Source organism: Chamaea fasciata, unplaced genomic scaffold (assembly GCF_029207755.1).
Source record: "Chamaea fasciata isolate MVZ Bird 193981 ecotype frontalis unplaced genomic scaffold, bChaFas1.0.hap1 SCAF_17, whole genome shotgun sequence".
Lineage (NCBI taxonomy): Eukaryota > Metazoa > Chordata > Aves > Passeriformes > Sylviidae > Chamaea > Chamaea fasciata.
This window is the reverse complement of record NW_027094102.1, coordinates 6847752-6861697: the sequence shown is the minus strand read 5'-3', so window position 1 is coordinate 6861697 and position 13946 is coordinate 6847752. Positions and strand designations below refer to the sequence as shown.

Below are 13946 nucleotides of genomic sequence, written 5' to 3'. Positions count from 1 at the left end.
ACGACGGTGCTAATAAAAAATCAATAACCATTTATTCGATACAGCTGTTTCATACATACAGTACAGGGAGCGCCTCGGCGCTGCTCGGAGCTGCTCGGACAGTACTCTCCAATTGAGGATTTGTCAATGATTAACAAAAGAACAGATCATCACAAATCGGGAGTTTATTATAAGATAGTTTACCGTTAAAACAATTTTATTTTTTGCAAATAAACACTTTTTAATATATATATTTATATATTTATATATATGGTTACAAGTGATAAATTGAAATTTTTTTTTTCCTTTTTTTTTTTTCTGTTTTAATTTTTTCCCCAAAATACACTTATGCACTAATAACTGGCATCGACGAGAAACATTCGGATATGCCGTGGGATGGGTGTCACGAGGAGAGAAAGAAAAGAACAAAATGCTCCCAGGGTTCCTGGGGGTGAGAGATGCTCCAGGCCTGGGCAGCTCCATCCACCATGGCTGGAGCTGGTGTGACACAGCCAACCTGGCCAGGGCGTGGTGTTGGTGCCGAGGGTTCCCCAGTTCCCCGCAATCCAAGCTTTCCATGAGGTCTTCCCACAGGCTTGCAGTCCATGCCTGCTCCCATGGAGGTTTAGCCCTTTCCTTGGAGACATGGGTGATGGGATGGTGGGGTTCCTCAAGAGTGGAGGTGCGGGACCACAGCATCACTGCACCCGGGGTGACAAAATCCCCAAATCCCGTGGGTGATGGGATGGAAGGGGACAGGACACCTCATCCCCCATCTGGTCCTGCAGCCTTTGCCTGTCCCTCTGGATCAAGGTGATTTTCCCTCCAGCACTGCCTTGCTGGGAGCACCTGAAGGGGAACAACCTACTGGCCCCCAGCAATGCCACTATGGTGTCACTTGGCCCTGCCTGCTCACCTGACATAGCACTGGCAGGTGCTGGTGATCCCAGCATTGCTCTGGAACCTTCCCTGGACAAGCAGAAGAGTAAAGGGTGTCTCATGGAGAAGGTAGGGGCAGGACATGTTCCTCTCCGAATGATGACTAGTGGGGAAAACCCCTTTTTGGGGAGAAAAAAACCCTGAAGATTTCACTTTCTCATTGAAATTCCCGCCTGACCATGATGCTGCCCTCACTGGGGCCTTGAGTGCTTTGAGGGTGACAGGGACAGCCCCAGAACCAGGACCGCTGCTCCCACTGCCTGCCCTGAGACCCCACATGGTCCCTGGGGTCCGCTCCAGGCTGGTGTCACTCTGTGAGGCCACTGGAGTTGTCTCTTCTCCTGCCAGACACTGTCATTATGGAAGCAGAAGTGGGTTTTGATCCAGACCCCATGATGACCCCCTGAGTCAGCCCTTTCCCATGTCTACCCCACCCTGAGCAGCTCCCAGGGCTCCCCCTCCGTGAAGCACAGCACTGCCTGTTAATTTAATCGATGAGAAGCCAATTAATTGCATGTTAATGAGAACAGAGTCCTAGGCCATGCCCAAGGGGAGACAGTGAGGATTGTGTGGTGACCATCCAAGCCAGCAGCCCAGGCTACCCAGATCTCTCTTTCCCTAGGCCAGGGCATGGAGCTTTCCTGGGGACTTCCCTCCATGGCAGGATATGATTCTGGGATCCAGAGGCTCCCTCTGCACCCTCCCAGAGATTTCAGTACCAGGCCCACAGCTCTGCCAGCACTCCCTTGCTGCTGCCTGTGAGCTGTTCCAAGCCGCCCTACAGCTCCCAAAGCTCTGCCCCTTCCCCAGGGAGGCGGGATCTACCCCAGTGACACCATCCAAACACAGATCCGATGAAGTGCAAGCAGCGACCAAGCTGAGCTGCAGTGACTAATTAAGCTTTCTCACTGATTGCCTCGAGGCCCGGCACAGCCAGCAATGCTCAGGCAGTTCCCTCAGCGGCTCGCTGGGCAATCCAGGTGCCTGACCCATGGACAGAGCAGGAGCCCTGGCTCCCTGAGAAGCCACCCTGGCTTCAACTACCACTGTCCCCCTCCCTGGCTGGAATAACCTGCCAGTGGAGGATGTTAATTATCACTGAGCCACTGCTCAGAACAGGGAATGGTACCGAGCCTCTGGCGGGCGACAAGCAGCGAAGGAAAGCGAGGACTGAAGTTTGAATTGATTAAAGCAAAAGCACAAGCTCCCCCTCTGATGCCTCTTTCCTGGCTCTGCATAGGGGAAAAATCGAATTAAGGTTTTCTGTTGTGTTACTGAGAGGAAACGTGCCCGTTTCCCAAGGACCGAGGTAGCCTGGTTTTGTCTGGAGACGGGCACATCCTGGTCCAGGGATGGCTCCCCCCGGGCTGGAGCGAGGTGTGATGACAGTGTTAGCACAGGAGCAAAGAAGAGCTCAGGGGAAGAGCACAAGCAGGGATGGCACCACAGGGACCTGCCACCCCGAGGCGGGTGGTCAGGGGCTCAGATGCATCTTTGGAAGCAGAGACTCCTCCTATGGTGGGTCCCAGCCCGAAAGGACAAGGGGAGTGTGAGGTGCCTGGGCAGCAACTGGGCTCATCCTACAGCAGGACCCATGATTGTCTCTCGATGCTGCCCCCGTCCCTGTTAAACACCTCCTGTGGCCACAGCTGGGGAAGCGAGACTCCATTCCTCCTTCCTGGGTGATCAGCACCTTCGGGATGGAGCACGGTGGGACCTTGAATCACCCTTGGATGTGCCCAGGCCAAGGGACAGCTCGTTGGTTGCCATCTCCCCGTGACCCTGGCACTGGCACCATGTCTCTGCCATCACAGCACTCCAGGCCCGGCAAACACAACCCAAGCACCGAGGCACAGCTCCCTCACTGCACCCCCTCCATGGCTGCACTGCCACTCTCCACGGTGCCCACAGCATTCCTACAACTTTCCAATAAACCCTCTAGCCTGAGCAGTCCCAGAGCAGCCCCTCTCCTGCTCACACCTCCCGCACCGCCAGCGTGTGTCACGCTCCCTGCTCCCTCCTCTGCCTGTGCCCCGCACCACGCACACACACCCTGACGCCCCACAGAGCCGCTCCCTGCCGAACACGTTCTCCCTCGTGCTGCAGGGAAAGAAAGCGCTGCCAACCCTCCCTCACCGCAGCAGCCTCTGCCCGACCGGGTCAAACATCTTTGGAAACATCACCCTGGAGCTGGGAGGCCGCCGGACAGGTGGGCAGCTCCCCGGCCCGGCACGGAGCCGCCGGGGGAGGGTCCCCGGCCACGGGACCCCGCTGCTATTGCACTTCTCTTTCGCTCAAGCGTCACCAGGTTGGCGCAGGGGAGGGGAATCACGGGCCGGGGGAGGCAGCGGGGCCCCACCGAGGGGTATGTACATGGGCAGGGGGTGGAGAACGTTCCAGCTTCCTTGATCCTGTTTGTTTTCCAGTGTGAAACAAGGTCCGTGATTTGTTTAAAGTGGTTAATTGGTATTTTCTGTCTTTTTTTTTTTTTTTTCCTTTCTTTTTGTAAAAAGAGGGTGAGAGGAGGGTGGGGCAAAGGGAGGTGGGATGGGGAGGAGGGGACATAAAACTGGGAGAGACCCCCACCCTGTTACCCTGGGCTGTAAACGAATCCTTGGAGACGAGTCTCTGAGCTGCTCATTTCTCGGGCATCTTGCTGGCTCCCCCCTTCCGCTGGCTCGGGGGCTTGAGGACGAGCTCGTCCCCCTCGGGGCTGCCCCGGGAGCCTTCCCAGTGCTCGAGGGTTTTCTTGTGATTAGTCTTTGCTGCCACGCTCTCTCTGCCCTTCGGGGACATTTCCGGAGGCCTCTCCTTGGGTTTTCTCCCCCTCTTCTTCCCGTTTGTGCTTTTCTTTTTCTCTTCTTTGCTGGAAGAAAGCTGTTCCCTGTTTTTCTTTTTCCGGCTGGCCTCTGAGGAGGTTCGGAACCAGTTCTGTGTCCGTGGGGTGACACGGGGGTTAGTGACAGTCCTGGGGACAGGCACTGGCACCGATACTGGCACCAGTACCGGCACACACAACCCGAGCCTGGCCCACCCCTAACCCCGCTGGCATCACCTCCCTGAGGTCAAACTGCTCAGTGCTGAGCTGCTGCACTGAGCCTGGGGACATCAGGGACACCAAGGGGGATAGGGAAGAACCCTCCAGGCTGATTGGGAGCTGTTACTCAGCTGTGTTCTTAACAGACATGGATGGATGGATGGATGGATGGATGGATGGATGGATGGATGGATGGAAAGGGACAGTCCAAGGATGCATGTGTTGGAGCAGGGACCAGCCCAGCCCAGCTCCAGCAGCTTCCTTACCTCCGAGTGAGCCTTGATGATGTGGTACTTGACGCCACTCTCGGAGCTGAACTCCTTCTGGCACAGGAGGCAGCGGTACTTGCCCACTGAGTGGTCCCCCTGCAAGACACAGCAGGCCCTGCAGAGCCCAAAGCGCCCCAAGGGGTGGCCCTCCCCTGGCCCTGACCCTCCTGTGACCTTAAAGTGACACAAAATAAACATTCATGTCTGAACCACCAGAACTCTGCCAGCCTCCGTGCGGAGCCAGGAGCTCACAGCCACATCCTCTTTCTGAGTTTCAGTCCGCGCCACTTGTGCTGCTGCCTGTGTGTCCCCAACATCACGCGGTGGGGCCATCGCCCTGTGTCCTCGCTGTCAGCAGATCTGTGATCCCCTGGGACTGAACCACCATCAAATTTATGTCCAACACTCACCTAATTTTCTTGTTCCATTGTCAAAGAGCCAGGGTGACTGCTGGATTCCTGTCACCAGCGCCCTGGTGGGATGACAGATCTCCTGGCTATGCTGCAGGTCACAGCACGTGGGAGATAATGTGCTCTCTATTGATGAGGGGGTTATGGATGGGCCCCTCTGGGCCATATATTTCCTCCCTGGGAATTTCTCCATAGCTGTAAATCTTGAGGTAGACAGGTCTCTCATTTCAGGAGAGGACAGGCCTGGCTTCAGGAATCCTTGTGCAAAATTGTCCTGGTGTATCAATCCCCACTGAGGATGGGGTGCTGCCTGGGAGCAGCCTTGCTAAGGTTTTATGTATTGCAACCAGTTCTGCAGGATTTTACAGTGGGAATCACAGACCAGTTCTGGAGGGGCTGTGATTTATTTATGCCAAATTTGTTGGCACATGTATTCAAAGTAAATCCTCTCCCCTAAGGGGGAGAATCCTGCTGATGGCAGTGTGGGGGTTGCAGAGCAACTCCCCATTGCTGACTCCCAATACCGGCCCCAGCTGTGCCAGATCCAGAGGGTGCAGCTCTGTGGTTCATGGAAATGTTCATGCAGATCCTGGCTGCTCCCCAAGCATGGAACCAACCAGAAATCAGCTCCATTTTCTCTCAGAGAAGGAGCTGTCCTAGTCTTCTGTGTTTGCTCTTTTATCCTGCACAAATCCAGCTTCTCCTGCCGGATCTCTGCAGCCCATTTTCTAAATGATCTCATTAAGGGCTGCTGTTCCAGCTAGCGCTGGAGGAGTGCGGGAGTTGGTGTTTTTAATAACCACGGGGTATGTATTGGAGCTGTCTCCTGGAAGCTCCATTCAATGGAAGCTGCAGCTGGAAATGTTTCAGGGTATAAAGATTTAGCAGCTCTTACTTGGTTCCAATTTGAGGGACCTACACAGAGCTCCTGATCCCTCCCCTGGGGCAGCTGCAGGGCACCGGAGCTCAGGGCTGCTCCATCCATCCACTGGGAGGGCACTGGGCTCTGCACAGACCAGCTGCCTCTTCCAGACTCAGCTTATCCCAGGAGGCATCACATCAGCATCCCTCCAGCTGAGCCTCCAGAGGGGCTGTAGGGCTGCCCAAATTGATGGAAGAAGACTCCCGATTCCCACTCGCCTCAGGAAACATTCAGTTTCCAGCACCCAGCTCCTTGGCTCTGAGCTGCTGTGGCTGATGTGTGGTTGTGTGACATGCTGGCCATGCTGCTCAGCCAGGGGCTTGTGGCTGCAGGGACCAGCTGGGCAGGGGCTGCTGTGGGACAGGAGGACAGGAGGACTTAGACTCACTGCTATGTCCCTGTGACACTTTGTGTGTCAGAGGTCTGGGCTTGCGTGAGAAGTCTGTGTTATGGGACCTTTTTCTTTATAACTGGGATGGCAGCTACATCCCCTTCATCCCATCTGCCCAGATCGAGCCTCTCTGCCTCCATCTGCCTGGTGACAACTCACTTGGAGCAGCACTGCCAGCCAGACCTCTAGCAGCCACCACCCTTTAACCTGTGTCTTTGTCCCTTGGCTTGTTCCTTCCAAACCAGCTTGGGGGGGAAGAGAAAACCTAACACCAAAGCCACCTCTGAGAAAAGGGTGTAAAAGGCAGGACCTACCTTGTTGCAGTTGGCCAGGTGAGCTTTCAGCCCCGAGACACTGGAGTAAATGGCTTCACAGCACTGCAGGAAAAAACAAAGCAGGGTTAGACACGATCCCCCTCATCCCCTGCCTTCCTCTGAGCCATGTCGAGGAGCCTGCAGAGCCAACACAGCCACCGGTCCAGGCCGAGCAGTGTGAGGTTAATGCTCTGCGAGGCGCCGAGGGCTCTGGTCACACGTTTCCCATTAGTGCTAATGGGAGTCATGTGGCCATATCCCTCTGCAACGGGCTGAAAAACGTTTGCCCTAAACGTCTCCGTGGAAAACCTACATTTGTGAGCTGTCAGGAGGTCCTGCTGGGCTACAGGAGTTCTTGGAGCCACAGCAGAGGCTTAACGGAGAGGAGAAATCACCCAGGCAGCAGCATGACCAGTTTCTGAGCAACGTCTTTTCCAAGTGCCTGTGTATGACATTAATTAGCCAGCCCGGCTCCCCTGGCCTCGTGGGAACTGCCTCCTTCAGAACTCCCATTAGCAAGGCTTTGTTTGGGACGATAAATCCAGGCTCAGCACCAGGGTGGGGTTCACCTCTCTGTCAGCTCAGGCCAAGGCTGTGTTTCACAGCAAGATGAGGCACACGCACCATGCCCTGAGGCCTGTGTTTGTCACAGGCCTTTGAAAAGATTGCCTTAAATCTATCTTTGCTTAACTCTGGGGAAAGCAGGTCCTCTGCATCAAAAGGCTGTGCAGGATGTGCAGCCTTCACCCCACTGGATCTTGGGAGCTTCCCAAAGGCAGCTCCAGAGCTCAAATTGGGCAATGCTGCACTGTCAGCCCAATGGTGGCCCTGTCCCCAAGCCTGATGGCTTGAGCACACAAGGAGGATCACAAAAGTGGGACATGCTTTAACCAGACACAGCAGCAAGCTCAGGGGAAGGAGGGGAAAGGAGGTGAAACGAGTGTCTGAGCATCACTGTGATCAGAGGCTCAATAAGAGCCATTTTTGACGGGTTTCTGCCCCAAAAAACTCCCCCTTCCTCCTGCAGATGGAGATCAGCCAGCCCACAGAAGAACAGACAATCCTTACGTTGTTAGGACAGTTGATGCGGCCCTTCTCCTTCACTTCATTCTTCCAGTTTTCCAGCAGCCTGGGATTGAGCTTTGGAAGCCCTGGTCGGGTGTAATTGAGCTGTGAACAATAGCAGTTGATGAGCAGAGCTGCACACCCCAGCCCGGTCCTCGGTCCTGCCTCTTCACATGGGTCTTGCCCTTGCTCCCAAGTGAATGGGAGCTGAAAACTACTTGGGAGGCTTCCCCCAGAGATGCCATTTTCCTCCCAGGCACTGCAGAGCAGGGAGGTGGCTCTGCCACTGCCCTGCCACTGGCGAGGAGTCCCTGGCAAACAGGAGAGGAGAGGCTCATTCTCCTGGGTCCATGCCCACAGGGCCAAGACTGGACCCGGCCTTTTTGGTGCATGGTGTAGGCACACCCCTTCTGCTGAGTTTTATAACCAGGGGAATAAACAACCCTGCACACTGGGCAGAGGGGCCAGGAGCCTCCATGGCTGCCTTCCACGGATGAATGGGCACAGCCCGTTAAACAATGAAAGGCTCTTGTGTCTCTGCCTCTCCTTCTGGCAGGGCTGCTCCTTCCAAGTGCTTTTAATTAGCGCTTTATTAGCGACTTTGAGGGTTAGCATAGCGGGCTGGCCTTCCCAACTCCAGTTCTGCATGTTCAGCACAAGCCAAGGCAGCTGTGGCGGCTCCAGGCATCTCCGGGCCTCCCAGCCACTGTGCCTGGCCCTACCTGCAGGGTTGGTCCTGGCCTGACACTGAGCCACTGTGCCAAGGTCTGCAGGGGACAGCGGGCTGCACAACCACACCAGCACAGCTCCCAGCCCAGCCTGGGGAGCTCTGCTACAGCCAGTGGATGTTGTTTGGGTCCTGAGCCCCAAGCTTGCCCTGGGTGGGAGCAGTGCTGGGTGAGCCCACAGATAGCGTGATGCACGTGCCACTCTCCATGGGCACATCTGAGCATGGGATGCAGCTGCATCCCTGCATCCATGCTGGATGGAGAGGATGCATGGCCAAAAGGTGCTTGCAGAGGTGCAAACCCGGGCCAAACAGTCCCCAGGGTCCTGGAGCTGGTGGTTTGGAGGCAGCAGGAAGCTGGCTGGATTTCTTTTCCAGCTGTGACTTTTCCTGAACATACTGATAAAGCTGCGAATCTGCCTTTGGCCAGCTCCCCCCAGCTGTTCCCAAACCTCCCCGCAAAGGGAAGCTTGGGATGTTGAAGGCTCAAATGCCAGCCCTTCCTTTCCACTCAAACTGAAGCGATCCATGTGGCCCTGCAGCCTTCCCCTTGGCACGTGGCAGGGCATGGCTGGGTCAGGGAGCACCGGGCTCCATGTGAGGGGCAGGGGCACAGGGCCTTGCGAAACGGCGCCGTGAGCACTGCTACGGATGTGGATGTGGAAAACTCCCCCGAGCCGCAGCGTGCTGCAATTCTGTCGTGCTTTGCGGCTGGGGGAGATGCCAGCAGAGCTCTTTGAAGCTCTGGGATGGTGCATCTACCAAGAGCTTGGTCCCAAATCCGGGGAAGGCAATGGCACCTCCAGGGGAGAACACAGGAGTCCCTTTTAGCCATCGATACTGAGAGCCAGGATGCCAAGCAGCCTCCATAATTAAAACCCAATCAATCCCATGAATGAGCAAACATTAACAGTAACCGCACACAGCCCCAGCAACAACCTCTCCCTCTGCATGTCCCCGGGGAGGAGGCGAGGGGGGATGTTCAGAGATGTGGACTCTGCTGCTCTGCTTTCCCACTCCAGAGAAAAATCCCTCCCTGCTCTCCTTCAACGGCCCTGCACAATAACATGCAAATCCCATGTTTTCCCAGAGCAGTGTGGTTCTGGGAATGTCAAAGTCATCTTTATGTCTCTATTAAGAGGGAGCCCCAGGCATGGAATATTTTATATTTCTTTTTCTTTTCCATTTATTTTCCTCAAACAGCCTGTAAGTGAAAATTTTCATGGCCAAATCATTAAACGACTACAACTGGTTTTGGCTACAGCCCATCCCTTCTGAACAGTTGAAGGATGCTGGGCTGGGAAGGTTTGTTTCCTTTGACTGATGGTTTTATTTAATTAACTTTCATATTTCAATCCTCTCTGCTCCCTAGACAGCTCTCCCCTTCCCCAAAATATATCACAGTAAATGAGAATCATGTGGGATGTCTCAGCCGACGAGCACCTCTGAAGCCTCACCCAGGTCCCCAGCGCAAGGCACCGTTCTCCCTTCATCCTGTGAAGTTGTGGATGATGCTGTGAAGGCAAAATGCACCCAGGGGTGCTGGCCAGGTCCCACAGAAGGCTCATACCATACCAGCTCTGCCAAGCAAGGGGAGGAAGGATGGACTCGGCCCCGCAGCTGGAGCTGGGATCTGGTTTGGCCCACAGTGCTGTGAGTCTGCAGGGCTCAGCCTGGCTCCTGCCTGGATCGCAGGGCCATTGTTTTGGGGGACAAACCCAAGCCAGCCTCTTCTGCTCTGGAATTTATCCTGGTTCCAGTATAAAACCTCAAGCCTGGAGACGACTTTTCCCCTTTAGCTTTATGACTGGCCTCCGGCTGCCCCTTGCTCCAGATCTCTGGCACCCCACAGCACCACAATCCACAGGGATGTGCAGACTCCACGGCTGCCCCTACTGACGCTGAGACACCGAGCCATGGGGAGGCAGATGGAGTTTCCATGTATCCCACAGTGGAGCTCTGCATCCCTCCCTGTGCAGCACAGCTCCTGCCTGGGCTGCAGGAGCCCATCACAACCTCCAGCACCTTGAAGCAAGGAACCCCACCTCAAGCTCTACCAAGAAAGCATCACACTCTGAAACAGTGGCACTTTCACAGCATTTTCTCCCCTTCTGCCTCTTAGATGCCTCTTCCCTCTGTTCAAGGAGGTTTTTTTCTCATCCCAGAGCCCACTGCCATGAGTTGGGAACCTGCAGACTCAAGGCTGCTCACGGGCAGGCGACAGTCCCGGCAAAGGCCAGAGGAGGGTCGGCATCATCTTCACGGACCTTCTGGAGAGGGGATCTTTCCCAGAAAAGCAGCAGGGGTGTGCCCTTCCCCATCTGACATCCCCAGCAAGCGGCTGTTGTGAAACACCCCATCTGTTTCAGCTTATCTAGAGGCAAATAAAGATCGGAGCGAGAAAATAAGACTCCAGTGTATATTTAGAAATGCTGGATTTGGTTAGCGGAGACCGAAGGCAGCGCAGGGCCTGGGATCAAGCAGCAATCGTTTATTCTGATGCCATTGCTTTGGTGTGAAGGAATCCATCCTCCCGGGGAAAGGCGAACGCATCCCACCACGGGCCACCAACGGGATCCAAACCCAGCATCCCTCTCCCCGGCTGGGACCGGCTGCCACGTGGCCACAGAGCAGGGGCTGCAGTGGGGCTGCTCCTGCCCTGAGGCTGAGAACCCCTGTATCCCATTGGCTTGATGAGGAGCTGTGCCTTCCCCTGGGAAAAGGTTTTGCTGCCTGGAAAAGGGAAGGAGAGGGGTGGCTTTCTTCGTCAGCTCCCTTGAAATCCACACTGATTGCTGGGACCATGGTAGGGAACTGGAGAGTTCAGGAATGGAGCTTGTCCTGTGCTGCAGCAAGTTTGGGTGTATCCATTCACCACGGGCTACAGACCAGAGCTAGGAAGCATCTGTCCCTCTGGAATCCTGGAAATCCCTAGGGCTTGCTGAAAAGGTGAAGGAGCAGCTGCAATCTGCTGCTGATCTCCGACATCCCACTGCTCTCCATGTCCAGTACAGGGTCTGCATGCCCAGCAGCACGCTCCCAATGGCTGGGCATGACTCAGGGGGAAGAGGAGGTGGTGGTGTGGTGGCTCTTCTGGGAATTCCGTCAGTTCCCACCAGTCCCAGTGCCCTGGCCAAGGTGAACTGGTGTTTATCTTCCTGCTGCTCCAGTGGCTATGGGCTGTCGGTTCTCTCAGGGAGGGCCACCACATGCACTCAGTGGGGTGGTGGCATGGGGACATGGGGATGCTGCTGGCTGCTCTGAGCCTCCCGTGTGGCACAAGGCTGTCCCACAGGCAGTTCTGAGGGCAGTTCTGTTTTGAGGCTGTAATGAGGTCAAATTGGGCACTTGCTGGGAGGTTTCTTTCTACACCCTGAACTGAACCAACTTGTAAAGGCAGAGCAGTCCTGAGCAATGCAAACCGTGGCTGAGCAGAGCAGCTCAGAGTGTGCTGAAGTCAGCAAGCTCCCACCAGCCTGCCTGGGCAGAACCTGCCTCCCACCTCCTCCCAGCATCGCTCGTCAAGAAAAAATGTCATAGACTGAACAGATTATAAAGTGTTGTCAAGGGAACGTGACAGTCACTGCAAGACGTACCCACAGGCACACGCACGGCTATGTACGGATTCACCCACTACACTGACTTCCACAAAATCCATGTGGGATTTCATGCAGGGCCTGAGGTCTCTTGATCCTCCAACTCAAGAGCCTTGTTTTGCCATCTGGGAGCTGATCCAATTCCCCCCTTTCCCATCTTTAAAATGCAAAACTGCTTCTGCCAGCCTCACAGCAATTCTTTGCTTTTTAGCATTGAGACGGGGCTCAGTTAAACAATCAGACTCTGAACACAAGAAATGTCTCATTAAAAAAACGCACCAGCACTTCACAGAGAAATTACGCCAGTGCTGAGACCTTTACGATGCCTTTGTCAGCCTGAGCATGTGCCCCTTGTCCAGGCCTGGGGTCCTGGCTGCTCCCTCAATTCCAAAAGAAAATACCCAAAGTCATGAGTAAAGGGAACAATTCCAAGAGGAAAGAGAAGAATGTAAGACCTGAGACAGAAGAGGGGAAAAGAGAGCAGCACACCTCTTCTCTCACAGTATCTGAAATGAAACAGCTACTTTGGGCTTGGCTTTTTAAAGTTATTAATGCATTACAGCTGAAGTCATCTAGAAACCAACAATGGCAACACCAAGCACTGGGGAAATAAAACATTTGCAAGCAGTTGTGGCCCCGAAATGCCCAGCTCTGCCCCAAGGTGGATGGCAGTGCTGCAGCTGGATCCCCTTCTGTGGCAGTGCCTCACTGGGATGCCAAGGGGGGTAAAGAAGCTGCTGGTTTGTTTCTGTGCTGGTTTTCCAGCTGCCCACCACATGCAGACCAGAGCTGAGCCAGGCTGAGCTTCTCTGGGTCCCTGCAGGACCATGGTGGCACTTCTGCTGGGCACACACAGGTGCCAGGACAGCATGGCACAGTCTGTGGAAGCAGGAAGGCATTTTGGTGCAGGCTCTGCTCTCTTGCCACCCCTTTTCCCTTTTTCCATCACTTCTCCAAGTGGGCTCTGAGACTTGTGCTGTTCTCATGGCTTGGGGTAGGTCCTCCTGGGCTGGGACTATTCACATTCTCCTGATGCCCTCTGATCCTCACTTCCATCTTTGCAACATGCCCAATATCTTGCTAGGGTGAATTTCAGAGCACTGGACAAGAGAAGCCCAGCTCTTCAGAGCAAGGAACAGGCCTGGGACCTAACTGCAGTCACCTGCTCAGGAAGCAGGCTGCAGCTCATGCAGAGACTTGAAGGAGAGCTCTGCATTGAGTCCTGGCAAACAAAAAGAACTCCTATTTTCCCTCTCTTTTTTCCCCTTTACACTGAAAAGGTTTATGCTTTACTGCTGCTTCATTCCTTTTACAGTCCAGAAGGAGCATACCTGGAGGGAATTTCAGCTTTAGTACACTCCCAGGAATAATCACTTCCTCCCACAGCCAGAAGGAAGGTTTGGTTTAACGTGTACTCACTCCAATGCCTACAAAAAGCTCAAGCCTGCCGGGGCCTTGTGCAAACCCCAGAGCACTGGGCCACGAGTGCACTGCCGCTGGAGCTTGCAGGGCTCAGTCTTGTCTCCCTTCTCTGCCTTCCTCTGCTCCCAGCAGCACTGCTCTGGGATGCTGCAGGCCTTTTACCTCCAGGAAAGCATCTCCCAGAAGTTTAGGAGATGTGGAAGGGAGGGAATTCTGCCTGGGGCATCTTTGCTCTCTGACAGTGCAAGGGAGATAGTTTCAGATCTGATCTGCTCTTTTCACATGCTCCTCTTGGCCGCCAGCCTCTACTTCCCTGCTCAGCACGGACCAGAAACGACCTCCTGCCCCAACACTCTCGGGGCCAGACCTTGATCTCTTCCCAATGCACCACCTCTTCCTCCAAAGGGCACAGCTGCCTGCTGCTGGGAGCCTCCAGACCACAGCAGCTCAGCCTGTGCTGGGTGGGCTCTTCAGCAATAAATCTGCCATCACAGCTAATTAATTTAAGGCACAGCAAGTGAGACATGTGAGCCCTCAACCAGCTGGGGCCAGGCTGGAGTCCTGGAATCTCCGCTTACAGCTGGAGCCAGGCTAGAATCCTGGGATCTATGTGTACAGCTAGTGCAAAACCAAAAGGAGAACGAAAGGCTGCTCACCCGCTTTGTTTCAGGCACCAGGTCATCCTTCATCCTCCGCTTGGTCCAGTCCCTGGCCAGCTCATCCTCTGCTATCTCCTGGAGGTGGAAGACGGCTACTTGCGCCGACGTCCGACGGATGCGGCCGCTCGGGGTCCTCTCAAAATCTTCTACAGGACCAGGCTCTGGCTTCACTTCTGGCTCATCCGGAGGCTGCAAGAGAGACAGAGTCAGGAAGGG

General features: G+C 54.8%; 1 protein-coding gene across 5 annotated transcripts in view; it reads right to left on the bottom strand.

Annotated features, from left to right (window-relative positions):
• Window positions 1–10: 10 nt before the first annotated feature.
• ZNF512B (zinc finger protein 512B) overlaps window positions 11–13946 on the bottom strand; it is a 30084-nt gene continuing 16148 nt past the window's right edge. For all 5 annotated transcript variants that reach the window (XM_066198604.1, XM_066198607.1, XM_066198606.1 and 2 more), the window contains 5 exons: window positions 13728–13919; window positions 7330–7431; window positions 6262–6324; window positions 4222–4320; window positions 11–3849 (listed from right to left, as the gene is read on the bottom strand). In XM_066198604.1, the coding sequence (XP_066054701.1) occupies window positions 3556–3849; window positions 4222–4320; window positions 6262–6324; window positions 7330–7431; window positions 13728–13919 (750 nt within the window). In that variant the 3' untranslated portion in view covers window positions 11–3555. The remainder of the gene's footprint in view (window positions 3850–4221; window positions 4321–6261; window positions 6325–7329; window positions 7432–13727; window positions 13920–13946) is intronic.